At 28.0% G+C, this 15,287-nt stretch overlaps 1 protein-coding gene across 2 annotated transcripts in view; it reads right to left on the bottom strand.

The window, feature by feature from the left end:
* Positions 1–15,287, bottom strand: part of LOC107448832 (gamma-aminobutyric acid type B receptor subunit 2) — a 292,812-nt gene that overhangs the window by 62,344 nt on the left and 215,181 nt on the right. For both annotated transcript variants that reach the window (XM_043051303.3, XM_016064184.4), the window contains exons 9-12: positions 13,945–14,028; positions 11,583–11,736; positions 4,546–4,678; positions 3,243–3,350 (exon numbers count right to left, since the gene is read on the bottom strand). In XM_043051303.3, the coding sequence (XP_042907237.3) occupies positions 3,243–3,350; positions 4,546–4,678; positions 11,583–11,736; positions 13,945–14,028 (479 nt within the window). The remainder of the gene's footprint in view (positions 1–3,242; positions 3,351–4,545; positions 4,679–11,582; positions 11,737–13,944; positions 14,029–15,287) is intronic.

Below are 15,287 nucleotides of genomic sequence, written 5' to 3'. Positions count from 1 at the left end.
ATTATCCATATTATCTGCGAAGAATGACTTTATAATTCTACGGGAAAATCAAAAAAAAAGTTTTTCTTTCTTTAAGAAAATCATAAATGCTAAGACTACCTTTAACATAAACGTGACCGCTTCCTACCAGTTTTGAAAAGCCTGTAGGTTGTTTTTGAAAGCCAAAACGCCTATAATGATCTGTCTATTTTTATAATGAACCTTTTCAGACTTCAGCATTGAGTGTCATAATAACTAACGTCAAATATTATAAAAAATTTATTAAATACTTTTGAGGAGCGAGCTGAAATGTTTTTCCTCCATTCTATATAATCTATATTATCTTCGATTAAATGCCAGCAAAAGATAATTAGCTAATCAATGCGACTATGGTAAGTATACGTGAATTGATTGTTTCCATTTTTCAAGAATATTGCAAACAATGTATTTTTAAAAAGGTTTAGACATCGATTATCAATTTATTAGAACGCAATTTTAAAACGCGACGTTTGAGTTGATGGTACAAATGAGGAAAGCCCGCATTCTATGTTTTACTGGAAATTCTATTTTTCTAAATTACAGTTCTTATTACTGCACGTAAAAAGTACAAAACTGAAAAGTAAACTTAATGAAAAAATAATATCCATAAATAATAAATAATGTTCTAAGGTATGATGATGAAATTACCGAGTTTGACAACATAAACCAGATTTTAACATGCATTACAAACTATATTTAATTGTTAATATACTATATTTAATTGTTAATATCGCTGCTTTTTGTGTTCCCATAGTGCCGAAAAACTCGATTATTCTAGTAGTTTTGATCATACTTTTTCTGCTGTGTAAAAATTTATCAATACCTATTATAATAGTATTTAGTTAAAAAAGTACCACTATTTAACCATCAGAAAGTTTTTTAATAGAGCAATAGTGTAACAAAGGTTGCTTCTGAAATTCTCTAAAGCTTATATTTAATTGACGCTAATTACTCTAAAATTATCAGTATAAAAAAAGTTCAACTGCTTTAATAAGGGATTCACTAAATTTAGCGGCGAATATTAGAAAAAAATTTCACTTCAGCCTTAAAATGTTTTAAAATTGATTCATATCATTTTCAATAAAATGCATTAAATTACAAATAAATTGAGATTTATTAAAGCGGAAAGTAAAGTTTAACTTTATATTTTAAAACTGCATTCATCCATTTTTTGATTTTTACTCGACAAGTCATCCCCTATGACAAAGATTTGCGAAATATCCTCTGAGTTTTATTTAAAATGAAACTGGAGGAATAAAAGTTTTTATTTTTTTAACCCTTCCGCATTATTTGCAAAATAAGGAAATAAAGATATTGGTTTTGCTTGTCTATGCATTACTCAGACTCTAAAGTAATTGCAGTTGTCGGAAAATATTAGCACAAACTAATCTTATTTGTTTTAGCATCCTAAAGAAAAATAATTTTTAAGCAATGCAGCAGTTCGTTAAGATAGCTAATCCCTTTGTTTAACTTTAATTTTGATGAAAACTGTTTTTATTCAAGATGCGATGAAATTTGATTTATATTTCAAACATAAAGAAATTGTTTTATCTCAAGTTCATTAATGAATGCATAATAATTTTTCTTTTTAAAAAATGCACGTTTTTAAATCAAACTTAATTAGTTTACTTTAATTATTGGAAAAATGCAAGCTCAGTTAATTAGCTTTTTGTTGTTGGACAATTTTTTATATTGTTATTCAATATAGCTAAATAAATTTAAATAAAAAATGGAAAAATTCATTAAATCTTTCAATAGTTTTTGCATTCAAGTTTTTTTTATAAAAGACGTTTAATTGAATATTATTTATAAAGCTTATCATGATGTTTTATTGCTAATTTTTCGAAACTAACAATTTTTAAATGTTAATAAAAGTTTTTTGGTTTTTTCAATATATATATATATGTTGAGTTAAGATTAAACATTGTAAATGTTTCTAATGATGAGAATAAAACAAAAATGAATCTTGATAAACGGATAGTTTAAAATGGTAATTATTGCAAATTTATGTATAAATTAGTAACAAATAATTCATAGTTTATATAAGATCAAAAGGATAAGTACAGAAGTCTTCCAATTGTATTAAATCGTTTTATGATAATTATTTTCTATCCAGTTTTTCTTTGTTAAGCTCTGTTCAAATAGATATTTATATTCTCACCATACTCTTAAAAATGGTTTTTATTTATTTTAATATTTTATCATCGGTATTGATTATAAATGAGTGAACTGTGCGTATAAGGTACTTTATATTTCAAATTTCATTAAAAAAATGTAAAACATTTATTAATACATTAAAAAGTTTAATAATGTAAGTAATTGTCATGAAAAATAAACCTTCCTTAACAAATTTCTTCCAAAATATTTTAATTTAGTATTTCTTCCACAAATAAGTTCTTCAACAAATATTACTTGAAATAAATTCACAAATGAAATTTTAACTGCAAAGGTTTTGATTAAAGAGTATTTTTATATAAATTTTAAATTTTATTCTTTTTTTATACATTTAAGCCTCCTTTCATGCAACATTTATTCTCAATCTTATTCATTACCAAGTTTTAAACTACTACTATACTACAAGTTAAATATTTTGAAATTAGATTTATTTGAAAGTATGTTTTAATTATTATCTTCAGAATTGTGTAATATTTTCATTTGAAATTTAATATATTAATTTGGTTATAAGTACAATTGACCCACGAAAGAAAAAGGTTTCAAGTATCAAAAATAAATAAAAAATCATTTGAAAGGTCTGCTGACCCCTTTACAAATTAACTTTATTTTAAGAAACATTGTAATCATGCATCCTAAATCAATGATTTTTGCTTTAGATTGTATCATAAAAATAGTTTTGCTAAATCTTATGTGTATCATAGCCTTCTGTAATTGTACATTTTTGTGTTACTGATAACAAACAAGGTGATTACTACTTTACATCTAGTAGTGTAAAAGTCATAGTAGTTTTTGTCCACTACCTCAGGAACTATATTTGATTTTTTGTGTAGTGCGTACACTTGGGAAAACAGAACTTTGTTTTAAATTATAGTTGCCACTATTTTAAGTGTTCATATACACTAAATTTTTTATAATGTATTTCTTATGGCACTTTATTCTCACTATTCTCACTTCATTATTCTCACTTTTTATAAGGTTCAAATCATAACTTTCTATAAATAAAACTACAGCGAATTAAGAAATTATAAAGTAATATTGTTAAATCTTACCTTTTTATTGAGCTTAATATTTGTGAAGATTGCATGAACTCGCCAAGTTTTGCTGAACATGGAGCCGAACGCAAACGTAAATCCAGACATCAAAACCCACGCTCTCGCCTAAACAAAAATATGATGTCAATGCATACAACACGCATAGAAAATGCAATATCAAGCAAATACACAATCATTTCAAAAGCAGTGGTCGGAAAAAATTTGTAGTTTACTGCAGCAGTTTTAGTAGTTTACTACTGCAGTTTTTGTAGTTTACTACTGTAGTTTTTGTAGTTTACTACTGTAGTTTTTGTAGTTTACTACTGTAGTTTTTGTAGTTTACTACTGTAGTTTTTGTAGTTTACTACTGTAGTTTTTGTAGTTTAAAACTGTAGTTTTTGTAGTGTAATACTGTAGTTTTTGTAGTTTACTACAACTACTTTGTTAAAAATGTAGTAAAGTACAATTACAACTACTTTTTTTAAATGTAGTTGACTACAAACTACTTTGGAATACTAGTGTCTACTTCACTCCTTTAAGGAACCGAACTTTGCAGGAAAAATTAATTTACACCTGCATAATTTACACGACTTGAGAAATTAATTTACACATTATGTTCAAAAAGGTGTTTAATAAAAAAATTGGTTTACATTAAGCACGAATAATTATGAAGAAATATTTATTCACGTTTACATGAGTCAGTTTGTAATTCTAAAACATTTCTTTCGAATTTTTTCTTTTATGTCCTTCTTGACAGCTAATATTTAATTTAAGAGATGTTATTAAATTATGAAATAAACTATCAAATACAATAAATTATGACATGATTGTAATTTGGTCAAATGTTTAATGCTCTTTTATTTCTTCTGAGAAATTAAGCACACCGAAAATATGTATTCTGCCTTTGAAATATCTTCAATGTTTTACGAGCCTACATTCGCATGTGAAAGTAGGACCAAAGAGATAAATTATCTATTATTCATCATGGCTACCTTAAATATTAGTTATACGTAACTCTAAATACGCAGTTCTTGTTAACTCACAGCCACAGGGACATTCAAAATTGCGTCTTTTGACAGACCCGGGAAGAGTTATATCCGTCAAATTCAAAAAATTACTTGTGCTAGAACCCTGTTCATATACTAAAAACGTAAAAAGTAGTCGACAGGAATCGCTACAAACTACTGATTTTTGGTATCACACTACTCAGTACACTATTTTTTAAAAGTAGCACACTACGCTACAAACTACGAAAAAAGTAGCAGTAGTTTCACTACTTGAAGTGCACTACTTTCGACCATTGTTCAAAAAGTATACTTACAGCACATATCTTTGTAAAATTGGCTTCGTTACTAATTCCGCTGTCCATTCCAAGTAAAATAACACTAGTATACGTTAACATACATCCCACTACAATTATATTATTTAAGTATGGGCTGGACATCTTTATATACCTGTAAATAAATAAGGTATACTTACTATTGTTTTTAAAAAAAACATTAAATGGTATAGTAGAATAATTTGGAACACGGAAGAAGAAAACTCAAAACCATCTATTGTGTTGTAAAATGACTTTGTATGTTTTCTTTAAAAATTGTAAGACACAACAAAATTTTATAAATCTGACATACGGTGGAAACGTTTGCACATATGAGGGTAATTTTCAAACTTACTCTATAACGAAAAAAATCATTAAGTTAGTAAATCGTTAAAAAAATCCATTTAAATCCTAGATCGTTTATAAAGTTTTATTAAAGACACTTTTATTAAATAAAATGACAAGCTGACATTTAATCAAAACAGTAATAAAGCACTTACTACCCATTAAAAAGGAAATAAATAACAAAAGGGGCGAAGAAAAGGGAAAATTGCTTTCTTTTTACTTTGCCCTTGTACTTTCAAGGAATGAATTTGAATGTCACTAATATTTGTTTGAAGTTACTTTCAAATTTTTTGGTTGTTTGATTTAGATTACAATTTCGGAGTCAATTTGGAACGTTTTTATTAGCTTAAAACATATGAGATTCGTGAAAAATCCTTTTTCGACCAACGTTAAAAAAACTACATAAAAAAATTTTCAGATCAAATATTTAAAAAATCAGTGTTTAATAAAAGAAAGTAAAGCACTCTCGCAATCACATGTTGTTGGCCAAGAGGACTTCCAGCCAAAGCTCTAAGATTTCGTAAACCAATTTCCCTGTTTCGGTAATATGGTAGGCTTTCTGCTCAGACAGTAAATATCAATAGCTTGAAATATATATATAGCACAATAAACGCAAAAGGATAAAAAGATTACATCTTTTCATTTTTTTATTCTCCGGCTTTTTAATATATACTTCTTAAAACTGTTTTTTAATATTTTTTAAAAAAATTTTATTTTAATAAATTTTTTTTCATTAATCTTTATAATTTTTCATGTTTTCTACATATTTTTATCTTATTTTATGAGTTCTATATACTTGCAGATTGTGCGCCGTAAATAAAACTTATTAATTTACTATAATTATAAATTATATATATATATATATAAAAACTCAGCGGCGCGACAGCCCTTGAGAGCCAAGACGTACTGTGCCCATCTCAGTTCTCTTGACCTTGGGCTCTGGGGTGCAGGAGCAGATGCTCCGGTCAGGTGGTCAGCCGAACGCGGAACCCCCAGTGTTTAGTTCCCAAGCATGCTTGGTACTCATTTATCGACCCACTGAAGGGATGAAAGGCTGAGTCAGCCTTACCCGGCCCGAGGATCGAACCAGGGACCTGTGGCCATCGGGCGTCATATATATATATATATATATATATATATATAAATAATAACATCGAATCCACTTAAGATTATGATTTCAAATATTAAAACTTGATTTCACCATTTGCTAGAAAGTGATAATCATCTCATTTCTCTAGATTTTAAATCTAAAACTAATGGCTCAAATAAAAACAGTCAGAGTCTCAGATAAAGTCTTAGATAAATTCATAGATTCATTCATCATTCCGAACAATGGTAGTGTGCTTATATTTTAATTCTAAAATAACTGGTATAATGCAAGTAGAATAACATTGTACTTCCTCTTCGCAACTTCTTTATACTAAAAAACTCCGTAAGTTAAACGTCATAAAAATTAAACTTACAATTATCAATATTTTTCTTGTTCACAGATAATCCTGAATAGTCTCGAACAAAAACAATTTGCGATTATGGAACACATTTTTGTGATTAGATTTTTTTTACTAAGAAAAAAAATTGTTCAAGAAAAGAAATAAATGTTTTTGATCTTAGAGTTTAGAATCTGCGTGCTTTATGAACATAAAAAGATGGAATTACATATTACAGATAGAAAGAAAAAAAAAATTATTTTCCCTCTCGTGCTGCAAATATTAATTCTAATTTGAACTGAATAAATATTTACTTTCCTCGAAAGTAGTGTTTTTTAAATGCTGGATTTAAAGAGAGACTTAGTACTGATACATGGTTTTAATTAAAATTCTGGAGTGCTCGTTTTGTCTTTTGTCGCAAAAGATTAATTTGCGGAACAAAGTGGCACAAGTAATTAAGGTGGAGGAACAAAACAATTTGTGGAATTTTGCAGACTTGAATTTCTTAATGCAACTTTAAAAGCAATTTGCCAATAGTTGGTTTAGTCGACATCAATTTTAAATGCAAAAGGAATTCTCAAATTAAAATTCTTCGTTCAATATTATTTTTTATGTTGCGTGTACTTAAAAATGCTTACTTAATTCAGACTTTATGCATAAATTAAAACTGCTATAAATATGCGAATAGTTATAAAATTTTTAAACATTAATAACGTGTCGATAATAAAAATGCTTTTTTTTAAATTTTTTTTTCTTTACACCTTTTAGAACAAAATGGATATGTACCATCGAAGTTGTCAACTCTTACAGTGAGAAGAAAGTATGGTCAAAACTACCAGAATATGTTAAAATGCACCATTTTTCTGACTCTATGGGAACACCAAAAAGCACGGAAATATTTAGAAGCTCTTTTTTCAATGGCTTTTGGTAAGGCTAACTAGAAAATATGGTTTTATTACCATGCTGCTTTGTGGTCAAGGTTGTAATTTTATCATGATACCTTACAGCGCGACAGGGAAAGCATTAATTTGGTTAAATTTACTTTGTTCTGTATTTTAAATTAATTACAAACTACTAAATAATTACAATTAATTAAAAACTATTAAGCTTTTATTTAATAGAATTTAAACCATCTAATTAGTCCTTTTCTTAAAGAAATTCTTGATAAATTATAAAATTTTTAAATTTTTAAGTATTTTGTGCATTAATTTTGTAAATGCTATAAAACTTTTATGTCTTCATTTTTCATTTAAAATTTGTAAGACTCTATTATGTGAATCTTTATTATGTGAAAAATTGTAAAACTAATAATTACATATTTTAATATTTTGTTTTCAAGTAGAAATATAAAACGCAGATTTTACACATTTTAATAATTCTCCAAATGTTCAAAACATTTGATTAATTTCACAATTATTTTTAACTTACTTAAAATACAAAAATGCAATCAATATGTAATTAAAAAGACCACCTGCACACTCTTTGGGTTTGAGAATAAAAGTATCATCCACATCTCATGTGTTATATGTCATGATAATATCATAATATGGATATGACAAAAGTATGATAAATGATCAATATTATGTATCCCTTCAAGGATTAGATAATATGAATCGTTACACTGATGAGTGATTAGTAACTAAATGCTAAGCTCACAACCTCATCAATGGGAAGAGTAATGCCTTATTCTTTTTATTATTATTAAGAAAATAATTATTTAAACGTATTTAAAGAACTGGATATAAAGTCTTCCTGAAAGTTTAATTTTCTCAGAAGCTTTAGCATAGAATTAATCTGTCATTGCAGTACTGTCTTTGAAGTGAAATTCGCCAATTGTTGATTCCTCCTTGAACTATATCCTTGAGCTATGTGTAGTTTCATTTGAGAATACTTGAAATCAGGTGATGCGAACTGCTAATTATTCATAAAAATTACATAATCATTTGTTTATCTTTTCAGTAGATTGTGGAGTTTCTCAAGCATTTTATTTTTATTTTATTACAAAATCATGTGCTACATATAACAGCATATTGGTTGATGTGGTTATTTTTTTTTTTTTTGCATTCAAACCAGGATCTTATCGTAAATGGTAATCATAATGACTCATTCACCCATAATCACTTTATATTAAGTTGTATTTTCATACCAATTGCGTAAACTGATGTGTTGTAATAAGGTCAACGCTTTGGACGAAATTCTTATTCTCAAACAAGTCCAAATTGTTTATTTTCCACAAATTGACGTAATTCAATTTTACAACTTTCCATGAAACAAATTTCAGTGATTCCCACAAATTTCCCGGGAAATGGATCCGTCAAAAATGGAAAAATTGAGAATTTTCAGTATACTGTACGAAGCACAGGGGTTCGTTTCGTGTGGAGAATAATAAAACAGTCTTTAAAAGTCCAAAAGCTCTTTATCAGAATCCTTCAGAAAATACAACTATGGCTAGGATTCAATCACAGCTCATGTAGTAGTGTAGCACACAACAAAACAAAAGCTTCACAATCTCAGGCGATTTAAGGATCTAACTCAGGTCTGAACACAACTACAGTCACAAGCAGACTAATACTATCTGGCGAGGCACGCTCCTATAGATATAGGCTTGGCGAGGAAACTTCGAAACTTTTGACATGCTTCTATCTTGATAATTCTTGTTAAACTCCATAAATATTGGTCTAATCGTTTTGATACTCGAATTTTCCAGAACTATCATTTCGTTTCCGAAATGGTGGCTAAGTTGCCAAGATTATCACCAAATCGACAAAAATCACGCCAAGCCGAGTCTTTCATAAGAAATACATTAGACGCAAATTTCTCTCTACATTACGTTAGAAGTACGCGACTTCCTTGTAAGTTTTCTAAACTCTTAATTTAGGGATGTCTGAGATATTTAGCAGCATAACAAAAGAATATTCACAAGATCATACACATGTTTACAAAAACGCAACAAATACATTTTTTTCAGTGTTTAAAATATTACATTTCGTGTGCTAAATCTCCCTTTTTAATATATTTTGAAACTGATTTAACATAAGTTTTTCAGCATAAATATGCATGGAAGTTTATTCAGCAACTTCTTTGAAAATGAAGTTTTAATGAATAGAGAAATGATCAAATATCATGCATGAGCGTTGAAACACAAATTCATTGACTTCCGGTCATTAATCATTCGTCTTCTGCTTTCAATAGCAACATCGATTTGGCAAAAACTTTGTAAATGGTACCATCTGCGGTATATTGAAAGGGTTTATTATGTCAAAGAAAACTGATGACTTCCGAAAACAAAAGTTTATTAATGCGTTAACTTTGAAAGTCGTTAAAAGAACTTTTTAGTGGATAATTGTGAGCGTCTGAAAGCACAGTAGTAGTGTATTTCTAGATTGCCATTTATCAAAACCATATAATCTGGGATGTTTTTGTCAATAGTTTGTTTAGTTTGAAGTTCATTGCGAAGAAAAAACTTCTGAATGTAAATTTCTGTTTTGTTAAACCTATTTTAAAATCACTTCATTTTGGCTTGTTCTGTATACCCTTCATTAATTTGATGAAGGATATTTGATGATAAAATTAATCCTACGATTCGAAGTCTTAAATGCTAGTAGCCAGCATAATTTTTCTTTTTTTCTTTTTGTTTCTAGACTTGGTACTGGAGAAATTATTATATGCCTGCAAATGACGTAGTGTGGGTATCTCGATCCTGATTGGTTGCTGAAACGTGGCATTTGTTTACTTTAGTAAATGTTACTTCAATTCCATTTTGAGTGAGCCAAGCCCATCAAGTATCGATTTTCTTAAGTGACACATCCTATATTCTTCTGAAATATTTCAATTATTTCACTATATATTTCTTACTTAACACAAAGACAAGCATGAAATTATGTGGAACATAAACAAACTAAATATGCATTGAAGTTACCAGATTTAGGTTTGCCATGAAATACATAAATAATAAATCTAAGTTAAGTAAGAGATGTAGACGATAAAGAATTATATTTCAACGAATTCGGTGTGCGATACGGATGTGTGATAAGGAAGTTAAATAACTTCATGCTAATTAACATTCTAATTCATCTGGAGAAATGTAGTTCAACTTTAACACGCCATTTTGCTCGTATTAAGGTAATAGGTGCAGTTGTAATAGGTACCAAATATACTTATTCGGGTATAAAGTATTTAAGTAAATTTAGTAACAATCAAAACTGCACCACTGCTGTGCATTTTTATTATAGATACTGTGAAATTAGGTTTATTACGGTCCCCTGAAGGTGTAAGTACAGGAGAGAATTCCTTGATGGTTACAAATTCAAAATATCATGAGTTGACTTCAAGCATTTGCCTTAGACCAGATGATACTGAATAAAGTTAATTTTTATTTTCATGGAATTACATAGTGAAATGTTTCTTGCTAAATCTAATACCATAAAATTATAGGGAAAGGCAGAGAATAATAGCAAATAAAAGAAGATATTGAAATTATTTTAGCTTCATTAAACGAGTCGGTATTTGTCTTTCAGCTCATTGCATAATTTTGTAGTTTGCTCAGTATTTATTTTGATTTATTGATTTTTCTTTGTACACCCCGTACAAAGAGCGGGTATTCAACTAGTATTTTATAAAACTCCCGTCACTGGTTTGAAGCTTTGATTTGCTGTATTTTAATTTATACTATGCTTATTTAATTATACAAAATTATACTGAAATATGTAATTCTCTCTCATTATTTACTTTTATTTTCCAGAAAAAATTAACAATAAGCCCTTTTCAGTGCGTAGCTGATTAAACTGAAACTTTCGTTTAGCTCTTATATTCCACTTATAAGGTCTTGGTACAGATACCGTGGTGCTATTATCTGTACATAATCCCTTTAAATTGATTCACGAAGTTATTATTTTTTGTTCATTTCTAGTAAACTTAATCGAGAACTGAAAATTAGAGAAATAATTTGACAAGGTGATAATATTCTTAACCTCACGGTTGTTAGAGAGTTAAGGGTCACCCACTAACCACTGGCTTCAACATGGCAACGTTGTTGCACTCTTTGAGCAAGCACTGAACATAGATTTTTAAAAAACTACCTCCTGCGCAATGCAAAAGGTGCAATACCCCCCCCCCCTTTGATTAAGGCAAGGAGTGAAACTGAATAAAATTTAATTAGTCATTTTTACATGTATGCTAAATATGAATCTATTTGCATATTAAACATGTATAATGAATGTTATTTTAAATACATGCACATAAATATATAACAATTTAGGATAAACTCACCTTTGATTCCTATACTTTATATTAACTACTAAAAATATTGTAGCTATTATAATGCCAAGAATTGCAAACGTAACGAGGATGGAATAAACTGTAATACTTATTCTTTTTTTCTCTATTTTTCTGTGCGTTCGATCCGCTGCAGGCCCACTGCCACCTAAATTAAATATAATGACATGTGATGAAAATGTTTATATGATTTGTAGAATTTATTCACTACAATTCAGGGTCAGCCTTAATGATTCCCTCCATTTTAAAGAACTGTTTACTGTTATTTTAAAGAAAGGAAAAATGCATCCACACACCAATTTTTTTCCCACATACTTGAAATGAAATGACCGGCACACATCCCGCATAAATGTTCAAAATCATGTTTTTATCAAATTACGTCACAACAGTAGTAAAGTCATCTTGTTCTTTTTTCTTTTTTTTTCGGGAGGAGGATACAGTATCTTTGTCCTCCAGAAATTCATATACCAAAGTGTCAAAGGACACATTACTTGTGTTGTGACGAACAATGATTAAAGCATGCTCTTAAACGCAACGGTGAAACTAATTTACCATTATGATGTTTGCTGGCGGATTTCTAGTATGCAATATCAAATTAAGTGTGTGTACCTTACAATGTGTATGGGTGTGTTACCATGTGCATCTGTACATGTAAATGAAAATCCTCTAAAATTGAATTAAATATTTTTACGAACCCTGTATTTTATCAAAGCATAATTGTATATTTATCAGTGTTTCTACACTTTTGTTGAAACATATCTCAAATGTTAATTCGTAAATAATGCAAGTTAAAAAGATCATTAAGGTGTGCAATAATTACGGCGATAAATATAAAGATGAATAGGAAAAAAGACAATATTCGTATTAATAATATTATATCACGAAGTTCTAAAACTGATTTCTCGAAAAACAATTTGGTGAAGATTTATCTTGTTCTGCTTATTACAGAAACTGTTCTTATTTTTTGAATAATTTTATTTTAATCTCTTGTTTAATTTTATTTTATAATTCTATCTCACTTTCGCTATTATAAAATACAAAAAAAAAAAAAAAACGAAAAAGTTAAGATTGAAGTAGTTAATGACTTCGCTAAAAATTGATCCTTGTTCTAAATCAAATATTTTAATTTCATAAATAAATAAATTCGTAAATTGGTTTTGTGATTATATGTTTAGGTAAAATATTTTTTACGATTATATTTCTACAATAAGCAAGGATTTTAAACTGAGGAACAAAACAGAAATACGTTGTAAAAAATGATAAATATGATGTTTTTTTATGGCTGCGTATAATCGACCCTAATGTTTAAAAATTAGTCGGATTTAAGAGGCCTTAACCCGCGCCATCTTGAAAACTCTCCGTAATAATAAATAAATAAATTCGTAAATTGGTTTTGTGATTATATGTTTAGGTAAAATATTTTTTACGATTATATTTCTACAATAAGCAAGGATTTTAAACTGAGGAACAAAACAGAAATACGTTGTAAAAAATGATAAATATGATGTTTTTTTATGGCTGCGTATAATCGACCCTAATGTTTAAAAATTAGTCGGATTTAAGAGGCCTCAACCCGCGCCATCTTGAAAACTCTCCGTAATGTTAAGTCTATGGGGGGATTTTCGCTACCTTTTCCATTAAAACTATTAGGGATATATCATAACAATTAATTTTTTATACAAGATAATTAAAATATGCTTCCGGGTCTGCAATTATTTCTTGCGATAATAAATAATAAGTGCTAAAGAAAATTCATTTTTTTTTAATGAGAAATTTTAAATTACTTTTTGCAGGAAAACTACAAGATTTTTGAAATATTTGACTACGCGTCCATCAAGTAACTATTTTTACAAAGCATTTAAAAATAAATTCATTCGTATAATTATTATAGATATTGATAAAAAACACATTATTTCATTTAATTTTTTTGAGACCCGCCCAAACGCTTTGACCCCGCCTATCTTGTGAGTAGGGAAGTGGTGTAAGTCCTAATTGACCAGTTAGATGAAGATAATAATTCATATCATCTCCATATACACAGAAACTTTTAATCTGCTTATTATAGGGCTTATGATCGCTTAAAATAAAATTTTATCATGATTTAAAATTAATAAATCACCAAGTCATAAAAAGGTAAATAAAACACAAATCTGTTTTAATCAGTTACGTGTTATGAAAACTTAAGATATCATGTTCAGTTTTTTTTTTAAAATTTATTTCACACACTTTGAAAATATAAAGCGTATAATGTTATTAAATTTTCAGTAATCAAATTATTTTTTTGGTATATATTTGGTTTATAATCACATTATGTAGAAAGAAATATGTATTATTAAAAATAATTTAATTTTTTTACCATTCCAAATTATTGGAGCTCCTTTACTAAAATCTAATTCATCAATGCTAGGATCATACTCTCCTATTTTAAGTTCAGTTCCATCTATAACAACAAATAATGATACATTTATTCCTGTTTTCAGCGTCATAAATGACGTATAACAGAAAAATTATTAAGTTATATAATGTATATTCAGGCTTGGTATATGAAATGCATAAAATACGTTAATTCTTTTTCTAATAAATCTTATAAATAAAAACTTTGTGTACAAAAGAAGAATTTTTAAACAAATTAATTAATTAGAACTATTAAATAATAGGAAGAATGAATTTATTTGTGTAGAAAAAAAAATAACGAATAATTAAAAAAAAAGAAATAACATTTGCTTAAGTGTAAAGGAATTGCGATACAGTAAAAACGCAAAAAAGCAGTCTATTTTCTCTATCTGTTTAATTAAAGTATGTAAACAATGTTTATGATAATTGATACTTCGCTTTAATTCCAAATATCTTGTTGAAATAATAAGTATGATTTTACTATTTTGAAAATATAATTTTATTTATAAATGTGCGCAGTGGTAAAAAAAGAAAAAAAATTAAGAAACAAACCACACTAAATAACATTTGATTTAATGATCGGATCTTCACGTTCTAGGACTCAGTCTTAATAATTTGAGAAGAGGACCTCAAATAATTAATTAGTTCAGATGATATTTAATGTTACGAAATCAGACACAAAAACGTACTTTCTCAGAAAAAACATACATTTTATGTCGTCTGATTTGATTTTTGAAGCTCAAAGAATAGGGAGCAACCGCAATCTGGGAATATCGTTCCATTAGTTAGGCCAGGAGAGTGGTGCTAAATTTGGACCCCTTAATGTTAGTTTTTTTTTTGTATTACATCATATCTCCCGATCTTTTTAATCAAATTGAAAAAAAATTTGCATACGGTAAAAAGATTCATTAGTCCGAAGATAATTCCGTCCAAAATAAAACTTTTAGTATATATTATTATACTACTATATATATACTACTTTTAGTATATATTATTTAGTTTATTTAATAAAAGTCGAAACAAATATTGAATTGCAAGGTATACAATTTCTACACTATTTTGAAGAATGCAATTTTAAAAGACAAAATATAAAATTTAAGTGAAATCGGTCGAACAGTACCCGAGAAATCAGATTTTAAAAATACTACTTTCTCAAATTTCTATTTCTCAGCAAACAATATGACAGATTTTGCTCAAATTTTGCATTTTGCCTATCGAAATCGCATTTATTAAAATAAAGCGAAAAAATTGTATACCTTACCATTCAAAATGTTTTCGACCATTATAAAATAAAATATTGAATAA

This window comes from Parasteatoda tepidariorum, chromosome 2, assembly GCF_982258835.1.
Source record: "Parasteatoda tepidariorum strain Cologne lab strain chromosome 2, Ptep-v5.0, whole genome shotgun sequence".
NCBI classification, from domain to species: Eukaryota; Metazoa; Arthropoda; class Arachnida; order Araneae; family Theridiidae; genus Parasteatoda; species Parasteatoda tepidariorum.
This window is presented reverse-complemented; position numbering and strand designations above follow the sequence as displayed.